Source organism: Kogia breviceps, chromosome 12, assembly GCF_026419965.1.
Source record: "Kogia breviceps isolate mKogBre1 chromosome 12, mKogBre1 haplotype 1, whole genome shotgun sequence".
Lineage (NCBI taxonomy): Eukaryota > Metazoa > Chordata > Mammalia > Artiodactyla > Physeteridae > Kogia > Kogia breviceps.
In genome coordinates, this window is record NC_081321.1 from 44,818,372 (window position 1) to 44,839,401 (window position 21,030).

General features: G+C 44.5%; 1 protein-coding gene across 41 annotated transcripts in view; it reads right to left on the reverse strand.

Moving 5' to 3' along the window:
• Positions 1-21,030, reverse strand: part of R3HDM2 (R3H domain containing 2) — a 157,168-nt gene that overhangs the window by 8,378 nt on the left and 127,760 nt on the right. For 17 of the 41 annotated variants that reach the window (XM_059080147.2, XM_059080140.2, XM_059080141.2 and 14 more), the window contains 10 exons: positions 19,707-19,738; positions 19,555-19,608; positions 15,193-15,425; positions 12,743-12,912; positions 8,393-8,494; positions 5,540-5,782; positions 4,866-4,992; positions 4,066-4,226; positions 3,444-3,598; positions 2,146-2,246 (listed from right to left, as the gene is read on the reverse strand). In XM_059080147.2, the coding sequence (XP_058936130.1) occupies positions 2,146-2,246; positions 3,444-3,598; positions 4,066-4,226; positions 4,866-4,992; positions 5,540-5,782; positions 8,393-8,494; positions 12,743-12,912; positions 15,193-15,425; positions 19,555-19,608; positions 19,707-19,738 (1,378 nt within the window). The remainder of the gene's footprint in view (positions 1-2,145; positions 2,247-3,443; positions 3,599-4,065; positions 4,227-4,865; positions 4,993-5,539; positions 5,783-8,392; positions 8,495-12,742; positions 12,913-15,192; positions 15,426-19,554; positions 19,609-19,706; positions 19,739-21,030) is intronic. The other 24 variants (XM_059080150.2, XM_059080145.2, XM_067009586.1 and 21 more) reach the window with 3 other exon arrangements.

The following is a 21,030-nucleotide window of genomic DNA, read 5'->3' on the forward strand; positions in this document are numbered from 1 at the left end:
GTTATATCTAATATCACAGTGGAGGAATTAACGTCCAGGCCTGGGGGGTAAACTGGGCAACTACAAAAATGTATTAATAAACTGGAACAATTGCTCTAGGAACAGCCAATCCTAATCCCTACCTTTATTTTTGGAAAAGTGACCATGTTGCTACATGGGAGAAGGGCGGGTGACTGTCCTCTGAAGGTGACACAGCAGCCCTTGTGGGGAATGCCAGCCTTCTATCTTTCCAGTAAAGAGCAAACTGGAAAGGAAGGTGTAAGAAGCACTTTTTCTTTGCTTCCACTTCCTCTTAGATTCCCCTGAGCAGGGATTGAAGACTTTTAAGATTGATGCTATGGTGAGTAGGTCTCTTAGATGATGTGGGTGGAAGAGAGGGTCCCATCATCTAGGAAAAGTACAAGGGGTCAGTCAGAAGCCTAGGGTCAATCAGGGTAGCCAGAAGGAAAGGAAATATAACAGAAAATTCTAAAGCAGCAAGGAAATTAGATGATGAAGAGGGTTTTGTCTATTTCTATTAATTTGGGAAGAGCCTAGACTATCTCCTTCCAATCCCAGTCCAGATCTCTAGTGCTGCCAACTTTCAGAACAATAGCTGTTTCAGTTTACTTAATTAACCCAGAACTAGGTCTAGAGTAGGTACTGAAAAATTATTTTCACTTGATTTGTTTCTAATTCATCTTGTATTTGCAGATGAAGAGACATAACTGCAGAGACCCAACAGATATACTGATATACCACTAAGGATATATACAAAAATTCACATACAAGTATACCCATATGCACACACACACACTTATTTTAACAAACAGGAGAGAAAATGCCCTGAGGTGCCAAGCACCACCACAGGCTACAGCAGTTCTTGGAGCTGGTTTCTATAATTTCCATACCCCGCTGGGAATTTCAAGGTCAAGTGCCCCTGGCGGACACTAGGAGAAACAACTAGAGAGACCAATAATGTAATAAAGCGTAGTAAGGGTTGGTGAATTTTAAAACCTCAGCCTGTAAGAGATCCATGGTTGGTCCGGATAAAGGAAGAAGTCATTACATTGAAGGTAAGAACTGATCATGTCTTGTGAGCAAGCTTAATTCTGGAATCTATTCCAGAGCACCTAACATAGAGTACAGAAAATCTTATGTGAAAAATATTCCATTTCTAAAATGAGAAAAATTGGCAAAATACCTCTTTCTCACCAGAAGAGGGAACCCTGACATTCCCACAATAGAGCTGAATGGGGATGGCTGGAGGCTATCTTAAGACCTCCTCCCCTCCAGAACCCGTGAAGTCTACTTAACTGCAGCGTAATGATATGTCAGGGTTGGGTGAAAGGGAAACAAACAGGAGCAGCTGTACTTGGTCTATTGGGGGAGTTCTTGGCAAAGACAGACAGTGAGAGGCTGCAAGGCATAAGTCTATTCACCTGGTATAACTGGCCCCTCCAAAGAAGGCCTTTAGCTATTTAACATGATATCCATTTATTTCCTAATGGAGGGAAAAGAATAGAGTACAGAAACCTGTTGAAAATGTGTTACTGAGGATGTAGCATGGGTTATAGAAAGTGAAAAGACCCAAGTTCAAGCTCTAGGACTGTGATCTTAGGCAAGATCATTTATTCTCTTTGTGTCTTAAATTTCCTCTTCAATAAGTTGTGGTGAGAATGGAAAATGACACAATGTATGCGAGCACATATGAAAAACCACTAAACAAATCTAAGATATGATTTTAAAAGCATTTTATCAGCCTCCTTCACACTCCCAAGAGAAAATAAAAGCTGTTTACAGGAAGAATGAGTGCATCAGACAGAAGTAAGCACTTTGGGTCTCAAAGTCATGTGAGTGTTGAGTGTAGTGCTGGATTCAGGAAAGAGGGAGAGGGAGAGGAAGAGAAAACAAGGAACTCAATCGACAAGTGACTCCCCAGGGATAGGGATCAGGCAACCAACCTCACCTCTTGAGGGGTCAATTTCAGCACCTCTGGAAAACACCAGCCAGCTAGGACTTTGGTCTTCCCTCATGATGGGGTCACAGTTGGGGACAGAGCCAATCCCTGAACTCTCTTTGTCCTTCCCAGCTCTAAAGCACAAGTCCTTCAGCAGTGTTTGCTCTCACCAGTGCCTAAGACCCCTCAATTCTTTATCCTCTTACCTGAGTACTGCTGTGGCATCTGTGGTGGACTGCAGGGAGAGGGAGACTGAGGCATCTGGTACTGCTCAGAGCCAGGAGGTTGCAGAAACCCCACAGAAGGGCTGGGGAGATGGAGAAGAGAAGAGTGGTAAAGCGGTAGAGGGAGGAACGCAACTCCTGGCAGACAGCTGTTGCTTCCTGGGCCTCCCCTGTGGGAAGTCAAGGCAGCTCCAAGCCATTCCCAGACCAATTTGCCATGCAATTTCTAAAATCACTCATCAGTTCAAAGTTAATTATATATATTTGTACTTGATCATCTTTCAATTAGGAAGCTGCTAAGCAGAGCTACAGATGGAATGTTAGTAACACATGCTCTTCCCAACAGTGTAAAACACTAAACACATACATGCGTGCGTGTGCACGCACGCGCGCACACACACACACACACACAAACACTCATGCTCTGAGAAACACAGCAAAAACACAAAGAGAATGCCAGAGACAGACACACAGAGCTAAAGTGCTAGAGAGAGATGGGCAAAAAAATAACTAAGGAGATTTAGGATATTTTCTCAATGGCAAACACATATAGTCAACTAAAGACAAATGGGGAAAAATCTCACAAAACTCAAGACAACATGGAGACATATACATAAAAAGACAGAAATATGGACACTGAGAGAGACACAGAAATACATTGAGGTAGGCCCAGTCTTGAGTTCTAGTCCCAGCTCTGCTTCTACTAACTAGTTGTGACTTTGGATAAGTTTCTTAACATCCTTAGTTGGAATTTCCTCATTTATAAAAGAAGGGAGAAAAATAAAACAAGGGGAGGGGACTATTAGACACTTAGAAATATCTAAATACTTAGACATTTCTAAGGTAACTTCTACCTCTAAAATTCTGTTCGCTATGAGCTATACTAAGATATATATAAATAGACATATAGAAATAGCCTATCTCAGATTCGTCCATGGATATAGAGGTACACAGAAAAATTTACATATGTATACTCCAAATTGCTTTTTTAAAATAAGAAGCAGTCTCTATCTCATAGTTCTGAATTCCACTGATTAGAAAAACAAAAAATGGAGAAAATGATAAAGTCTCTGTCTCCGAAGCAGGAATTTTTCCTGCTAATGATTCTTATGCAAATATCGAATTGAGAAGAAGAGAATGAACTCTCTCATGTTCTACCTGCTTTAGGGTACCACTGGGATCTTTATCCCTGTCTTTCGTTCCCAGTGGAAACAAAACCATGGTGCAACAGTTGCTAAAGGTCTGTGAGAGATGCACCCCAACTCTCTGGGAGTTCTCACCTTGTACCGTTCTGCTGAGCTGGAGGGATCATGCTGTAATACACTGGTACACCCCCTGCTGGGAGGCCCCCTTGCACAGATTGGCTCGCAGGGACCAGCATGGGTTGCTGGAAAGGCGGCTGGACCACATTTTGCGAGTCATTACCCACTGGGACCTGGGTGGAGACAAGAAGAGAATGACCACTCTTACTCCCAAAGAGTTCATCCAAAGAATAGCCTCTGGTCATCACTAGACGAGGACACTCTAACCTCCTTCCCTACCTTTAGAGACTCCTATTCTCCTTACCTGCATAAAGGAAATGCTTAGAGCTACCTCCATTCCCTTCCTCTCCAAACCTCACCCATGGGCATGTGATGTACAGGAAGGAGGCTAATTTCCTCTAGATCCTACTTTTCTGGGCATATACTCGTTTGCATGGCTATATAAAAACCAAACAATTTAAATAAAGACTGTTCTCAGACTCTCTGGGCCTTCTCTCAGAGGAAGAAAACCTAAAAATTCTAGGGGTAAAGTGAACAATGTTTTAGTGTTCGAGTTGTCAGACTGGAGGATGTGGGAAGCTGTCCTCCTTTTCCTTATCCCAAGGACCGGGTGATCTTTCCTAGTACAGAATGCACCCACTTGGTAAGAAGGCAGTGGAGTGTACTGAACCACCAGGCCTTGCATCTGGCCCCCCATGCTGCTCCTCTGGCTGCTGAGCAGGCCCTGGTTCTGTGGCTGCTGGACCCCAATCATGCCTTGGTAAGCCGCCTGCTGCTGGTTAGGCATCATGGGCTGTAAACCTAGGAATGGGCAAAGCAGAGAAGACATTAGCATAGTATCAACAATGTTCTGGAGGTCACACTCTGTCAGTAATTTTCCTTCTATTTTACTTTTTCTTCTTCTGGAGATCATGGGTTCCTCTTTAGGACCCTAATCATTCCTGCCGCCCTCCGCCCCCTGCACCCCCTGCTTTTTACTTTATTTATTTTTAAAAATAAATCTATCTATCTATCTATTTATTTTTGGCTGCATTGGGTCTTTGTTGCTGTGCATGGGCCTTCTCTAGTTGCAGCGAGCGGGGGCTACTCTTTGTTGTGGTGTGCAGGCTTCTCACTGCAGTGGCTTCTCTTGTTGCAGAGCACAGGCTCTAGGTGCACGGGCTTCAGTAGTTGTGGCACGCGGGCTCAGTAGTTGTGGCTCGCGGGCTCTAGAGTGCAGGCTCAGTAGTTATGGCGCACGGGCTTAGTTGCTCCGCGGCATGTGGGATCTTCCTGGACCAGGGCTCGAACCCGTGTCCCCTGCATTGGCAGGCAGATTCTTAACCACTGCGCCACCAGGGAAGTCCCCCCTGCTTTTTAAACAGCAAAGGTAATAATTCTCTTTCCCAGTCTCCGCCCTTCCCTTACTCACTACCTTCTTACATCAGCGGTTCCTCTTACCAGGTTGCTGGGATGGCTGAGGCAGCTGTTGACCACGTTGGGGGCTGTAGGCCACCGGGTGAGAGAGAGGTCGATATTGCTGGTTGGAGTTAGGATACTGTCCAGGGGGATAGTAAGAAACCTGGATCTGTGGTAAGAGGAAACAGATATATCAGAAAGTCCCTCAAATTCAGCCCCAACATCCCCAAACTATTAAATACATCACGGTTAATACTCAGAAATCTGTAAACGGAGCTATTTTGGGGCTGCAATTGCAGCATTAGTATACAAGTTTGAAACAGAACAGGAAGAATTTGTGTCATGTGAAAGACGGCCTTCTGACTAGAAAGAAAATTCTCAAGTCAAGGTGGGGAAATGGAGGTGGGTAGGGGATAGTTATCCCCTCTGATTTGTCTACACTAGGGGAAGAAAGAAGGATTATAATACTGGACAAACTGAATTAGTGATTTATTTTTTAAAAAAATATTTATTTATTTGGCTGCGCCGGGTCTTAGTTGCGGCATGTGGGATCCTTTAGTTGCAGCAGGCCAGCTGTAGGTGCAGCATGTGGGACCTAGTTCCCCAACCAAGGATCGAACCCGGGTCCCCTGCATTGGGAGCACAGAGTCTTAACCACTGGACCACGAGGGAAGTCCCTGAATTAGTGATTTAAACCGGGAACCCAAGCCACTCACCTGCTGAGGGGGCTGCATGTAGCCCTGGGGTGGCAGGACTTGCTGAGTAGGTGGTGCATGGTTAGAGGTGGAATAGCTGGAAGTAGGGAGGGGCTGTCCCGTAGAAGCCATGATGAAGCTAGTCTGCTGAGGGTGCTGCGAGATAAGTGGGGGCTGGAACAGAGCTGAGGATGGGTCAGCTGCTTCGGTAGAACCTTGGCGGCTAAGGCTCATTTGTCCAAAGGGGTTGCTGAGATCATCTGTCTGTTGAGAGAGTGAGGGAGACCCAAGGACTGAGGTCATATCAAACCCCAGGTCTTTGGCTTCAACACAGACAGAGAGAAATAGTAGCCCTCTCTACAGCCTTCCTTACTTACACCAATTTGGGACACTCCTGCATGTCTGCCCTAGGAGGTGCTTTTTAGCCCTAAGCCTCTGTCATATGGTGTTTTATTTTATTTATTTTTTTTTCACAAGTGTTTTAAAAAAAATTTATTTATTTTTGGCTGTGGTGCATCTTCGTTGCTGCGCGTGGGCCTTCTCTAGTTGTGGCGAGGGGGGCTACTCTTTGTTGCGGTGCGCAGGCTTCTCATTGCAGTGGCTTCTCTTGTTGTAGAGCATGGGCTCTAGGTGCGTGGGCGTCAGTAGTTGTGGCACGCAGCTCAGTAGTTGTGGCTCTCAGGCTCTAGAGCACAGACTCAATAGTTGTGGGCATGGGCTTAGTTGCTCCACGGCATGTGGGATCTTCCCGGACCAGGGCTTGAACCGTGTCCCCTGCATTGGCGGGTGGATTCTTAACTACTGCGCCACCAGGGAAGCCCTCATACGGTGTTTTAAATTGCCATGAACTGAATAGCTGTTTGAAGCCCAACTCCAGAGCCAGTCTCCCTACCACATATGGGGTAACAATGGTCACTCTGATTATGATCTTTATCAGAATTAGTCCTGGGGAGATGGGAGCAATGACACAACTTCTATATATAGAAAAAACAGGAGCAACTAGTGGGGAAAAAACCCTACAAAATCTTTCCATTTCCTGTCTTCCTCATGCCTCCAACCATACAAAGGGCCCCTACATTGTCATAAATCTCGTTTTTATAATAAAGGACTCAGATAACGCTTTGCATGGATTATGGGTGGGTTCACGTGGCTCCCCAGCTCTGCCTATGCAGTGGAAAGACTGGTGGGCTCCCAACTCCTGCTGCTCATCTCCTTACTCCCTCTTGCAACCATTTCCACCCCTGTTCTCTGATACTTGCCTAGAGTTCTCCTGCCCTTCAGAAACCACTTCCAATTCTCACCTCTGAAAGGAGGCCAGGGTGAGTGGCGGAGCTGGAGGGCGAGACTGACTGGCTAGTCTGTAATTGCCTTCTCTCTCAGCACTCTTCTCTAAGCAGAAAGAGTGAGGGTGTTCCATCCCTCACTTGTATGGTGATAGGTTAGTCTGTTAACTTCCTCATCTTTTTTGCTCCATGGACAGTAATCAAAATACACATATACATACACATGCAGAGCAGAAGTTCTTTTGCAAATGAAACTAGTAGAAACAAAAGATAATGCTTTCCTGTGGTTTCACTCACTTTTCAGGGATATGATCTTAGCTATTTTGCTACCTTAGTGGGCAGGAACAGATGACAGGAGGACTGGACTGCAGTTACTATTTTGAGGTTATATTCTAGAACTTTTCAGAATGGAGATAAGAGGTGGGAGGAAAGAGGGGTTTCTAGTAAAAAAGCAGACAGGGCTTCCCTGGTGGTGCAGCAGTTGGGAGTCCGCCTGCCGATGCAGGGGACGCAGGTTCGTGCCCTGGTCCAGGGGGATCCCACATGCCGTGGAGCGGCTAGGCGCGTGAGCCATGGCCGCTGAGTCTGCGTATCTGGAGCCTGTGCTCCGCGGCGGGAGAGGCCACAACAGTGAGAGGCCCACGTACCGCAAAAAAAAAAAAAAAAAAAAAAAAGCAGACAGGTGTGATTAACACAAAATTAACTATGAGACAAATCAGATCTTCAAAGGATTTGTAGTTAGGGTACGAACAATTTAAACAGCATGTGCTATTCAACAGGATACTTTTTATATAAAATAATATCATAAAATAGGGGAACATTTTAAGTTTTTACCAGTCGTACCACAGAAATCTGCAACTGTTTTTTTTAAAATAAATTTATTTAGGCTGCATTGGGTCTTCATTGCAGCACGCAGGCTTTCTCTAGTTGTGGTGAGCGGGGGCTACTCTTCGTTGCAGTGCGCAGGCTTCTCATTGCAGTAGCTTCTCTTGTTGCAGAGCACAGGCTCTAGGCACTTGGGCTTCAGTTGTTGTGACTCGCGGGCTCTAGAGCACAGGCTCAGTAGTTGTGGCACGTGGGCTTAGTTGCTCCGCGGCATGTGGGATCTTCCCGGACCAGGGCTCAAACCCATGTCCCCAGAATTGGCAGGTGGATTCTTAACCAATGCACCAACAGGGAAGTCCCTGTGTTTTTATTTTTAAAGGAAATTATAAAGAATCATTCTGTACAGAATAAACTGGGTTCCTCAGACATGTCCTGGGAGCAGATGAGATGAAGGATGCACATGGTAGAGAGGATGAGGAGCCCAGGTTAGACCAACATCTGATTTTGTTCCCTGTACTGAAACTCAGGGGAATTCAGTGTTCTTCTCTGTCTTACATTTAGGCATCTTTTGATGCCTAAAGTACTGTTAGGAGGTCACTAGAATGAAGTATAGTTCAGCCTGTGCTGGCCCCTCAAGAAGAAATACCTTCTAACAATGGTCCTCTGAACAGCACAACTGTTTTGCACGGTTGTCACAGACTGACCCAGACATGCCCAGACACAGGCCACACACGGACAAGACAAAAAGGGTGAATGGAGTTTATACCATGTTGTACTGCTGGGGCGGAGAGACTGGCAGAAGGACTTGGGGACAGGAGCCTGGAGAGAACTGAACAGGCTGCGGAGAGGGCTGCAGAGCCGGGACTGGCTGTGGACCAGCAGAGAGACATGTGGAAAGGGAAGAGAAAAGGGAGGTACAGGGAGAGGCATAGGCGGGAGTGGGGGTGGGGCAGAGATGGGGAGGGAAAGGGAAGGAACAACAAGGTTAATCATAAAAGAAATTTCACATGAAAAGTAAGGCTTCTGAGCAGACTGGAGACCAAGCCCAGGACAGCTCATGGTTTTCACATCTCTGACAAGTAAGCAATCTCTCCTATCAGTACAGACACACTGCACACTCTGCCCCATTAGCCACTCAGAACTCTGAAGCTGTTGTGAGCAATCTCAGAGCCAGGGTCTGGCCATCTGATCCCAAACACAGCTTTTTCCCCAAGCATTTTTCCTGAGCATAGGATTCCTGGGGCGCATAACCCTCCTTGAATGCCCACGTGAGAAGGGATTCCTGCTTCTGTAGGAAGGGTCATCCAAGGTCTGGCTCGGCTCTCCCAGGCATGCTCCTGATTTTACACCACAGCTCTCCAGAAGGAAGTGCTCATTCATAAGGATCATCAGCCTCCCAAGGGCAGAGAAGGAAAAGTAAGCCACTTCACACCTGGTTCAGCTACTTCTTCCTGCTCCAGTGATTGTTCTATGCTCCTCCAGGCTGTGAGGTCAGTATGAAAAATGCTCCCATACGCAAACAGGGAGGAATTTAAGAATAAAATATAAATAGCCTAGTTTTAGCTTTTGTTCCTTCAGTCCCTTCACTAGCCTCAAGCAGGAGGACTTGCTTATTAGGAACATGGTGTGTTCTAAACCAACTAATGGAGAGTTATTTTTTTCTCGTCTTCCCCTCTATCTATTTCAATCACCTCATCGGTTCTCCAGTCATAGCCTCTGGAGAAGCTATGAAGAGAAGGGGAAATAACACTGATACACATTGTCTCACTTACATACGTTATCTCATTACAACCTCACAATAATCCTAGAGGGAGATAAGATAACTTGTATCTGCAGTTAAGATAGTAAGGCTCAGAGAAATTAAATCATACACCCAGGACCACACAGCTAATGCAGCAGAGCAGGGATGGGAAGGTAGTTCTGCCTGACGTATGTTCTTTCCACTCTACTCTAGCAGTAGGGAGGAGGTAAAGGAAGAAGTCAAACAAAATTACATAAACATCTTTTTGTTTGTGTAACTCTCCTTCCTCTTTCCAAAGTAGAGTATTAAGAGTTGTGGGGGACCAAGCTATCAATACTCTCCTGCCACATATCTCCTGGGACAGCCTTTCACAGAGGGGACTAACAGTTCCAGAGGCAGAGAGTCCAGGAATTAGAAGACATCCAAGATGGAGAATACTCCTGATATCTGCATTAAATAAAATGTAAGTCATCTTGGCTAGGAAAAAGTTACTGAGAATCCACTGTGTGACGTCGGAGAGATAACGCCACAGCCTTGAAAATAAGCTCTCGGCTCTCCTGGCACACCTATTTTCTGTAAGCCAGTGGCATTCCAAATACAACTGCTGGCCAAGCTGCTCAGCTTGAGCTACTTGTGCTGGTAACTTTTAGACCCATTTTCTATTATCCTAATCCACTTCTTTCTTGGGGGAGGGCCTGCCATACTTCAGGCCTTACATTCTCTGAGGGACAAGGGGAGGCCTTGGGGACAGTGAAGTGGTGAAACAACTCTGCCTGTTTTTCCTTGCATTTGTGAGCTCTGAGTAAAAAGTGAAGAGAGAAGAAAGGATGCTCCTCTGTTAGGCCTCTTCCAACTGAGGATGAGTAGTGGTAAAGGCAGGAGTCTCAGTGCTATTTTTAAGTTATTCTACCACTACCCTCAGCTACAGTTCTCTTCTTAGAGAGTCTCAAACACCAGTTAGGGAACTTCAAAACACCACGGGGAAGCCAAAGACTGGCCCTGAGGGATGTGACTGCCACCTACTGGTGACTTCTGGGCTAGATCACTGGCTCTTGGATCCTGACTGGACTCCATGGAGACGCTCAGAGGATTCCTTCTCAAGAGGTCTACTCTAAGTTAATTGGGCAAAAGGTAGCCACTGGTCCTTTAATCCTCAGTCTCACCCCTTGGTTTCAAATGTTCTACTGATATGTGATATGGAGGCCTACTTTGACGGCAGAGGCCTTCCAAGAAGAGAAAGAGTGTAGTTTAGCCAGCACTGTCCCCAGGCCTGGAGCAAATGCTTTTTGCTACAGAACTAAACGTTTTTCTTCAAAAGGAGAACCTTTAGAGTACGCACAGTGGTATATATGTGTGTGTGGTCACTTCTGTCATCCCTTCACTGTTACGTACCATTTGAGAAACTAAACAGTAAGTATTCTGGGGCTCAGCAACTTGAGTTTGGAGAGCTACCAGTGCTGAGAGACAGGGAAAAAGAGAAAGGAAGGAAGAAAGAAAAAGGCAGTAGGAAGAGGAAGAAAGGGATAAAGAGAAAAGGAGTTATATATAATGGGGTGGTGCTGGTATAATATTAGCAGCTACCATAAGTGCTTCAGAGACACCAAAACTTAACCAAGCATAAGATTTTTTTAGTTTGGCATTTGTGATCACAATTAATTGCAGGAATAAATTTCTGAGATCTCTGTACCAAATAATGTTCCCCTGTCCCCAGTCTATAGGACCTAACCTAGTACTGTACTGCCGGTGGATGATCAATCAATACCAAGAACTGACCCACTGACCCTCATGATTCAGAAGCAGGGACAGAATCTCAGTAAAAGTTTGGGATTTAGGGCCGGTTACCTGAACATTCTATCTAAAAGCTTTTCAGTCCCCACTGGTTAGTCTCTTTACTTATCTTTTTATCCCCCTCCCACTCTTGCTGTCTGTTTCTAGATACGGACGGAAGAAGGAGACAGATGGAAGACTAAGAGGGAGAAAAGAGAACAGAACTGTATTAAAATACACACATTTTAGAAAACTCAAAAAAATACTGGGACCTTAAAAAAGTGAGACACACACACAGAAACAGTAGGGGATGGCTGGAGGGAGAAGTTCAGAGTTTACTCACAGGTCTGAATTAAGACACAGACAGGGAAAAGCACACACACATGCTATGCTTCAGTATAGAGTGAGGTAAGCTAATGTGAATGAGACTTAATGAGGTGGTAGACAGATGGTAGTAGAATAAGAAAGAAAGTCAGGATGACAGAGAAACTGATTTAGGGACTGAGATGAAGGACTTGGAATGATCGGCATGTGTGTTACGTTAAGCCACAAAGCAGAGTTTCCTAGATCTTCACTGTTCTTTATTTTAGCTTCATTTCCCAATGTATGAATGGGGTAATAATGGGCCATTCTGGGGTGTTTCCACTCTAGTTTCCAGTCCCTGGGGTATCAGGGCTTAGGACTTGCTTCTTGTACCTATGGAAGAGATATATCTGAGGCCAAGCTGGACTAACTGAGCACGGAGATGAGGGAGCCTGGGAGGTGAAATGAGAACTTAAACTGCAGCAGAAAAGAATATGGACATATTGGCTTCCTGACTACCAGAGAATACTTCAGGATAAAGTATAGGTTCTATTCATGAAGAGCTCTATTCATGGAAGAAAAGAGTAAGTGAAGATCTCAGCATATCTCTCCTCAGAGTATTAAGGAGACTTTAAACCTAAAATACCGAGGAGGTTCCAGCTTAGAATAGGATCTAATTCTTATGCTGATGACTTGCATGGTCTCCACAGAAGCAAAACTTAAACCCTAGTTGGTACCAACATCTAACAGGCCAGCAACAGAAGGAGAAAGAGAGAGCTCTTTCTCTCTCAGGAAACAGACAACATCGGGGGGTTTTGTGCTTTATGGCAGGGGTTTTAATGAGTGTTATTTCCTTTCCCCCAAACCCCAACATATAAATATTTGTTTATGGGTCAACAGCCATATGAATACACTCAGCTAGACTATGGTAGGAGCTGTGATGTTTTCAAGCTCCATGTACGGATATAGGGAGCAAAATCGCTTTGCTAATTACACAGGATAGAGGGAGACGGAGTACAGTAGAAATGTGGAATAGGGTAGAAGGTCCCACTGACAGTTCTCAGGAGGAAGACAAGGAAATATAAAGCAAAACAATTCCCAGGGTGACGCTACTAAGAACACTTTGGCCAAACCTCTGCCCTTCCTCTTCTCTCCCCACAACTCACATACAAGAGGTAGGGGAGGGAGTGGCATAACTCCAAAAACAGATCTTTCCTGCCACCCACAGCACAAGAGACATGACTGTACCTCCAGAGCTTGCCTGAATCAGAGCGGAGGGGGCTCTGGCACCAAGTGGTGACTCACCTGTGAGATCATGTGATTATTCAAGGGTGGCTGCTGCTGAGGCGTGGGTGGGAGAGCAGGAAGTTGCTGCTGCTGCGGCTGCTGCTGCTGGGCAGTACAAGGGAGAAGGCCCCGGACAGACTGGGATGAGGTGACCTGGCTGCACACTTCTGGGGCACCTAGCGCCATACCTAAGGCAAAGAGGAGACCCAGCAAGAGTTGTAAGCACAAGCCATGAACACACCCTCCCCTGAGGGAGGGGAGAGGGCTTTCCTTTTTCCTTGCTGTTTTTCTTGTCATCCCTCTTCTGTCCACTCCCCCACTGTCTTGGGGAGATCCATGCATGAGCACAGATGCATTTCAACAGTCCTGCTGACGGGAGTCCTCATCTTAGCAGGTTTCTACTCCCCGGGGACAGTAACCAGGTTGACTGTCAATGTTTGGTTTTGGAAATAAACAACATGTGAAGCTGCTGAGGTACCTTCCCTGGAGTGCCTAGAATCTGTCCATCATGATTAGACAGCTGAAAACATGAATGTTTGCTTCCTGGGAAAATACAGATTCCTAGTCCCTTAAGAAACCTGTCTTCTCTTTGATTTCTTCTCAACTTGCAGCATCTCATAAAAGTTGCTGAAGGCAACCTTCAAGCACATGCCTGTGCACACAGCCCCACACACATTCATCCAACTACTTTCCTCATTTCCAGGCTCTCCAAGTCATGTATGCATTTACACAAAATACTTTTACTGAATATCTACTATGTGCAGGCACTGTTTGATGAACTGAAGACACAAAGGTAAAGGGAACACAGTCCTTGCCCTTGAGCAGCACAGGATCTTCCGACAGGAGACGGACATCCACACAACGATTAAAATCTGATAAGGGATGCATCAGTAATATGAATAAAGTTGTATGAAAGCAAAGATGAGGAAGCATAACTCTTGGGAGGATTAGAGGGAAGAATTTAAAGAGGACATGGCAGGAGTGATGGGTTTGAAGGATGAATAGGAGGTCTGTCAGACCAAGGGGAGACAAAGCTAATGCCATATTCAAGAAATGGTTGGGAACTCCCCTGGTGGTCCAGTGGTTAAGAATCCACCTTCCAATGCAGGGGACGCAGGTTCAATCCCTGGTTGGGGAACTAAGATCCCACATACCGCGGGGCAACTAAACCCATGTGCCGCAACTACTGAGCCCGTGCACCACAACTAGAGAGGCCGTGTGCCACAACTACAGAGTCCATGCGCTCTGGAGCCCATGCACCAGAATTAGAGGGAAGCCCACATGCCACAATGAAAGATCCTGTATGCCGTAGCTAAGACCCGATATGCAGCCAAAAATAATAAATAAATAAATATATAAATAAATAAAAAGAAATGGTTGGAGGGTCAGAGGAGGATGGACATCTGGAAATGAGACTGAGATGGCAAACTGGAGTCAGGAAGTTATGCTATACTAAGTAATTTGGATTTTATTAAGCAGGGAATGCAGAAACATGAATATTTTTAAGAGAGGACTGACATGGTTAGATCTATGTTTTAGATTGGTAAACTGGCTCTAAAAAGGGCTGAGGATAGGGAATTCCCTGGCGGTCCAGTGGTTCCACGCTTTAAGTGCCAAGGGCCCAGGTTCAATCCCTGGTCGGGGAACTAAGATCCCTGCAAGCTGCACAGTGTGCCCTGCCCCCGACCTCGAAAGAAAAAAAGAGCTGAGGATAAAGCAGGGAAACCGGCATGGATAAAGGCAGAGGCAGTGGGGTTAGAAAGGAGGTAACAGAGAAGGGCGACAGAAACCTAACAGAGGCAAAATCTTTACCACTACTGATGTTTTTTGAGGACAAGACCTACAGAACTTCTAGGATGAAAGTCAAGCAATTCTTCAGAGGCAGAAGGATGGTGAAATAGAGGCTCGTTGGGTAAAAAGAACTAAATACTCCTCTGCTAAGAGCACAGCAGAAATATATGGAGAAGGTTACACAGTAGCTCAGGAGAGCTGAAGGGTGGTTACCAGGCTGGCATGTGGAACATATGCTCCTTCTCAGTGACTGCGCTCCACAGAAGCAACTGCAGCAGTGTCTCTTAAAGTTCTAGTCTATTGGCTGCTACCAATTAATTACAGTATTACAAACTCTAAGGTTCCCTCTGCTCTACAAACCCTCTTTATAATCTCAGGGGCCACAGAATGAAAGCAGCCATCATCCTTATTTTAGTACATAAACTGAACCTGGGTTGATAGAGGGATGTCCCACCTCGGTCAGAAATCAGATAAAATAACCTAATCCCAATCAGGTTTTTTTTCTATTAGGAAAGAAGGTTTGAAAGAAAATCAGAGAAGGGACTCAAAAGGACAATGGATCCAAGAAATCAAATTTCCCCTCATCTGGCTGTGTTAGTGTTTTGTTAAAAGGAAATTATCAGTGATGTTTTGCAGAAGATAAGCAAGAAATGATGGAAGGAGAGAAGCTGTGTTACCTGGCCTGGAGATCCTTCCTGCACTGCCACCTTTACTGCTCCCGATGCTGTCACCCCGGGTAAGGATAGAGATTCCACTGAAGCTGCTGGCTTTGGTGACAGGGGGCCGCATGCTCCGGACAGAGCCATCAGAGTCCGTGCTGCTCCAAGGCCGTGGCTCCAGGGATTTGAGTTCGCTGTCTGTGCTGCTCTGGCGGCTGCTTGAGGTGCGGCTCAGCCCCTCACGGTTCCCCCTGTATGCAGAGACCGCAGTGGTCAGAGCACCCCTCACCTACCACTTCAGCAGAAGGGCTACGAGAGAGTTCATTTCTATCCTCTCAGTGACAAAGGAGGGGGTGAGGGCTTGGGGAGGATGGACACTGACTTCTTGTTAGTTGGCTGGGCAACCAAGACTTGATGGGAGCAGACACCACAAGATCCAGTACAGTAACAAGGAGCACAGAGGCAAATCTGGAAGACAGTGCACTGGCAACTAATTCAATACATCAGACCAGAGGTGGATGGGAAACCACGTACATGATGCTGAGATTGGCTGTGGTCTCTTCACCTGGCCCTTCAGGGATCCCACACATGCAGTAAATAGTGGGGAGCAGAGGGGTACCAGTTCCTTCTGAGAGTTCTTAAAACAAAAGGACTCCTAGAAGTTACTATTGCTGGAAGGCAGGAGTAGCCAATGACATGGATAAATCCTACAACAGATCTTCCATATAACACATATCTGAGCCAGCAGAGGTGCTGCTTATGGCCACTTTTTCAGGATTGGGAAGAAGAGTATAGTGGACTAAAGGGGCACTCAGTCTGATAAAGAGAAAACAGTCTGAGAGTCTGGAATCAACCCAACCTTTTTTGTGGAAGTTTTGTGTTAGTATCTGAGAACAATTGGTTCCAGGGTCTCTAAAGGCTGACATCCTCAGCAAGATCAAGAAAACATGCCCTTAGGACTCAGGATGGCAAAGAGTAGGGGGCTGACTGTGTCTAGTTGCCTCCATATTAATAACCCTATTGCCCTAGGCAAGGCACAAGGCTATTGAGAAAAGTGATTCATCCTCTCTTACTTTACTCTGGAAATATCAGGGTTATCCTGATGCTATAGTCACTGTTTGTGATTCTAAACCGCTGTACTCCTCAAGATATATGAGGCTAGCCTGAAAACCCTAAGTCTTGTTGAACTCTTACTGCTTCTTAATCAATAAGCAACCAAGAACCAGGAATTTTCCTTTCAGATCCCCCACCCTCCAACAACTAATGACCTAAGAAAACCAAATGACAATTACAAAGATTTTGGTATGTAAACTGGGGGGCAACTGAGCAACAATCATAGTAGCTTGGGTTCCCTCCTTTCTACCACCATCCCACCCAAAGCAAATAGAAAACCCTATCCCAACCCTGGTAGCTTAAAAGACATTAGGCTCAGAGTTATTCTAATAAAGAAAGGGATTTTTCTTAAGGGACTAATGTTAAAGAAAATACCTTTCTTTATTAGAATATCTATTCCAAAGGTACTGTAGGGAAAATGGGCAAAATATATGCTAGGGTCACTATTTTAATATTTAGCCAATCATGGTGGGCTAAGAACACACTGTCATAGCTGGTTAGGGACACGCTAATTCTCTGAATCCCAAGTAGATGTATATATAATCTCATTGCTTTTCTCTGTATAGTTAGAATAGAGGACTGGAAAATATTCACGTTTCCCCAAGACTTTACCCCTTTCTCTTGGGGATATCAAAAGTAGAATGGGAAACAAGAAATAAGTATAAATCAGGGACTCTCCAGTTACAGAACCGACCTGAAGTGAGAGCCAATAGCTCAAGTTTACTGAGCGGACTCAATAAAGATGTGTGAGTTTGTGTGATATGGGGATACAGCGGTAGCAATGAATGAGGCTGCTCATTAGACGTTAGAACTTGAATTTTGCAAGACAAGTCCTAATGGCCTTTTATACCTAAATCAAACACTATCCTTCTATTAGGACAATTCTGCCATTTACTTTCTTCTTCTACCAGTGATAGACAGTGAATGAGTCAACTTTAAACCAAACACTCTGGGAAACTTGAGCCAAAGTACTGATCCAATTCCCCCAAGACAGTGATGGCCAAGTGCTCAAATGTGGATTGTCTGATGATCCTGTGACTTACCTGGGTTAGTACACTACACCCCTGAGAATCCGAGAATCTGAGTCTGGGCTAGGAAGAGAGATCAGTTCTCTTTCTCTTGCTCTACAACTAAACCTAATCTCTAGTCATGGTTTTGTACTTCACTAAAAATAAGGCAATTAGGGAAAGTTTACCAGATTTAATTCTGAGCAATGGATTGGGTTGTGTTATGGAGGTGAAGGACAGAGGAACATTCACACTTCATAGTCCTATGAAGTCAGGAGCTGACTTTGTTTTTACAAGTGAATTTAGTGCTGGTGAAAAGTCCCGTTTATTGGGTCTGGGGTAGAGAGGCCTGTGGAAGAGGTGACAATAAATATCAGTAAGCCTCGGTGTGGCTTATTTATCAGTGGAGTAGAATCTTCCAAAGAATAGGGAAGTTGCCATAGTTACTGCCAATGTGGATGATGGAATCTGGTGTTATGAGTGTTTGTTTCACACACCTGGGAAGAAAAGGTTTAAAGCAGTAGAGAAGATCTGCTTCTAATCATTTGAGTTCTGGACTAGTACCCAAATAGAGGAAGAAGTTACCCCCTTAAGAGTCCATGGAGCTGCAGTTCAGATGACCTAGATCTTTAATCAAAACTCAGTATGGAAAGCAGCCACTTAAAAGGAGGTCTGGATAGGAGAGGACTGCACCTGCTCACTATATTCTTCAATCTACTGTCTGCACAGTTTGATGTAGTCTGATGCTCCATGGCACTAATAAGGTCATCATTCTCAGCAGTGAATTAATTAGGGGTGATGTTTGTAGGGAGCTGGTGTAGTGTGGTGAAAAGAACACTGGACAAAGAGTCAGTCTCAGTTTTGCCATTAATAGCCATGTAAACTTGGGTTAGCTACTTAATCTCTCCGCTTTTGTTTTCTTACATGTAAAACAGCTTACCAAATCAGGATATTGAGAGAATTCAATCAGATACAGTATACTATGGCAACCATAAAGCACTATGCATTGTCACACGCAGGAGTTAATTTAAAACTTCTGTTTACTATAGGTATTTTGGGATGTTTATGGAACATGATTTTTTTTTTTAAGGGGGACTCTACTATCTATCTCGACCACCACTAACAATGCAGAGCCCTTCTGCCTGGGCTTTCAGATGGACCTCAGGGCAGGCTGCTCCAGGAAAAAGAGTTCAGAGATGTGGAAAGGGAGATAAATCCTCCATCCCAAGAAGGGGAAATCTTGCTATCCCAACTTCCACATGGTTTAATTAGCTTTAGAAAGGATGACAGGGAAGGGACTACTAAGTACTGGGAATGAGAGCTCTAACTAATATGTGTTAGTCAGCTCCTACCAAGCTTAGGAGTGAAAAAGAGATAAACCCTTTGAAAAGGGTGAGACCTGAATCCTAGTATTAAATACTCAGGTTTTCTGTACTCTATAGTTTTTCTGTTGGTAACATGGAAAGAAGATACTTAAAATGAGTTAGTGCCGGGATGCGGTCCTAAAATGCTTCTCTCACCACTGCCTGTGTAATTGTCTGGGGTGGGACTGTGAGACTGAGACGAAAGGGTGATTCTCATGACTGCTTTGTGGAAAATGGAGAATATTAGGCACTGGAGAGGTTCATACAGCAGCCTTCACCAACATTAAGAATAAACCATGGACAATCATATAAAAGACATGCTCTAAGTCCATTCTAAGGCAGACAAGTTCTTTCTGAGATCCTCTTACACATTACATTGTCCCAAAGAGAAAACTACATAGACAGAGGTGTTTGTATATTTTTTTTATATGGGTGTGTGTATTATTCTTTCTTAAGGATACAAAACATTCCCTATGCCGGGTCAGGGATAAACTCTTCACATCTTTCCATAGATTTGGAAAAGGTAGCCAGAAGACACCCGTTCTTTTACCTCAATATAAATATATGTTGAAATCCTCCAGAAATGCCCAATTCCAGCAAACTTCTGGGTTAGAGCAGTACCTATCCTAGACATACTTATTTGGTCCCCTTCACCAGCTATCCAGGACTTACAATGAAATCAGCAACAATAAAAATAAAGTCATTGAGCAATAGCCATTTTTTTTCTAATGGGGAAAAATATCCAATGTTGCAAATACCACAAATTGACTTATTCCACAAGCAGCCATGCATGGAGCAAACTCACTCCGCTGAAAAGATTACAGCAAAACAAAATAAAATTAAAAAAACAAAACAAAACAAAAAAACAAGGAGAGATATAGACCAAACAGAGGTACCTAAAAATTTGCCTTCTCTTGTGAGAGCTAGAAGAAAAGGCTTCTTTGGAGAGTCTGTTGGTTAACATCAAAGAAAAGCATCATTACAGGATTATATTAACCTCACTGACAAAGCTCAATGAGAAGCAGGGAACATGCTAAGTGGTACTAACCTGATGTCATTTAGATATCCGTTCTGGCCAGTCTAGGTGAAGGGGAGAAAATGGAAAATAACTTATAAGAAAACAGCATGGCATAACCAAAAAGTGTGTCCATGATGCTATGAATACCCAAGGTCCTCAAACCAAGCTCAACCCCAACAGGGAGAGAGGGAACAGCGACAGGATGACCCACACCCACACACCCAGTTTGACTTCTCACCTTTAATGGAAAAGAGCATTCGGCATTTTTAGTCTTCCCACAGAGTGTTTAAAAAGAGAGGTCAATAAAGATAGGAGTATGGAAAGGAGAAAGGAAAGTATTAACCTAACTATTATTTCTTTTTTAGCTCCAAATTTATTCTCTCTAGAGGTAAGCTGAGCATAATAATTGGTATGCTTGGTCCTAAAGAGTGTATTCAAAGGAAGGGAAACGGGACACAAGAGAAAGAAATTTCATTTTTTTTGAAATCATCCTCAATGACTATCCCACTTCTGTCCTCTACACTGGCCAAAATGAAAGACATTTTGAGACCTGAGGTGATGGGGAAGCAGGTACTTTTCAGAGCCTAGAAAAAATGAGAAAATTAAAAGCCTGAAACATTCCTTTTGGGGATCATTTCCTGACAAAGTTATTGAGCTGCTGAGTGAAGTGAGCATTATGGTGGACTCCCGAGCCTTAGAAAAAGGTAACAAGAGTGTTCAGCTGCCGAGCACAGGGTGCTCCACGCAGAGCAGAGCCTATGTGGGGCAGCTTTCCCAATATACAGCTCAGGCTCCAGAGAAGGCTGCAGCAGCAGCATTTCCATCCAAACACCCTTCTTGCCACTCCCCATTTTTTTGGACTGCCTCTTCCTCCCCTCTGCCGCAACCTACAACTCCACCCTTAAGCAGTTCCCTTTGACTGGCCAGGTTCTTTCCTCTCCACATGAAAATCTTTGGCATATAGTGGGCTTTGGCCATTTTTCCTTGTCTAGACCTTTTGAGATTCCTGATGCCTCTACCACAACAAGGGTTAGGAAGTGCTGAAATGAAAGTGATAAATCCATAAGGATTTAACAAAGAATACATATATTAGTAGAGGCTTGAGAGACTAGATATCAGAGAAAAAAGGAGAGAAGAGCTAACTTTGACTTTGTTATGGTTGTATATAGATATATTCCAGTGTTGTTCATAATAAGCGCTAATATCCTATTAAAAGTTGCTTGTGCTTTCAGAACGGCTTTGCTAATGGCTGGCATGGTGGGAAAGTCATTTTCCATGTGTCAGTGAAGCAGAGGAGCACATCACAGATTGCTATGCTATGATGTCACTGGAACTTCTTAATCTAAAGAGCCCA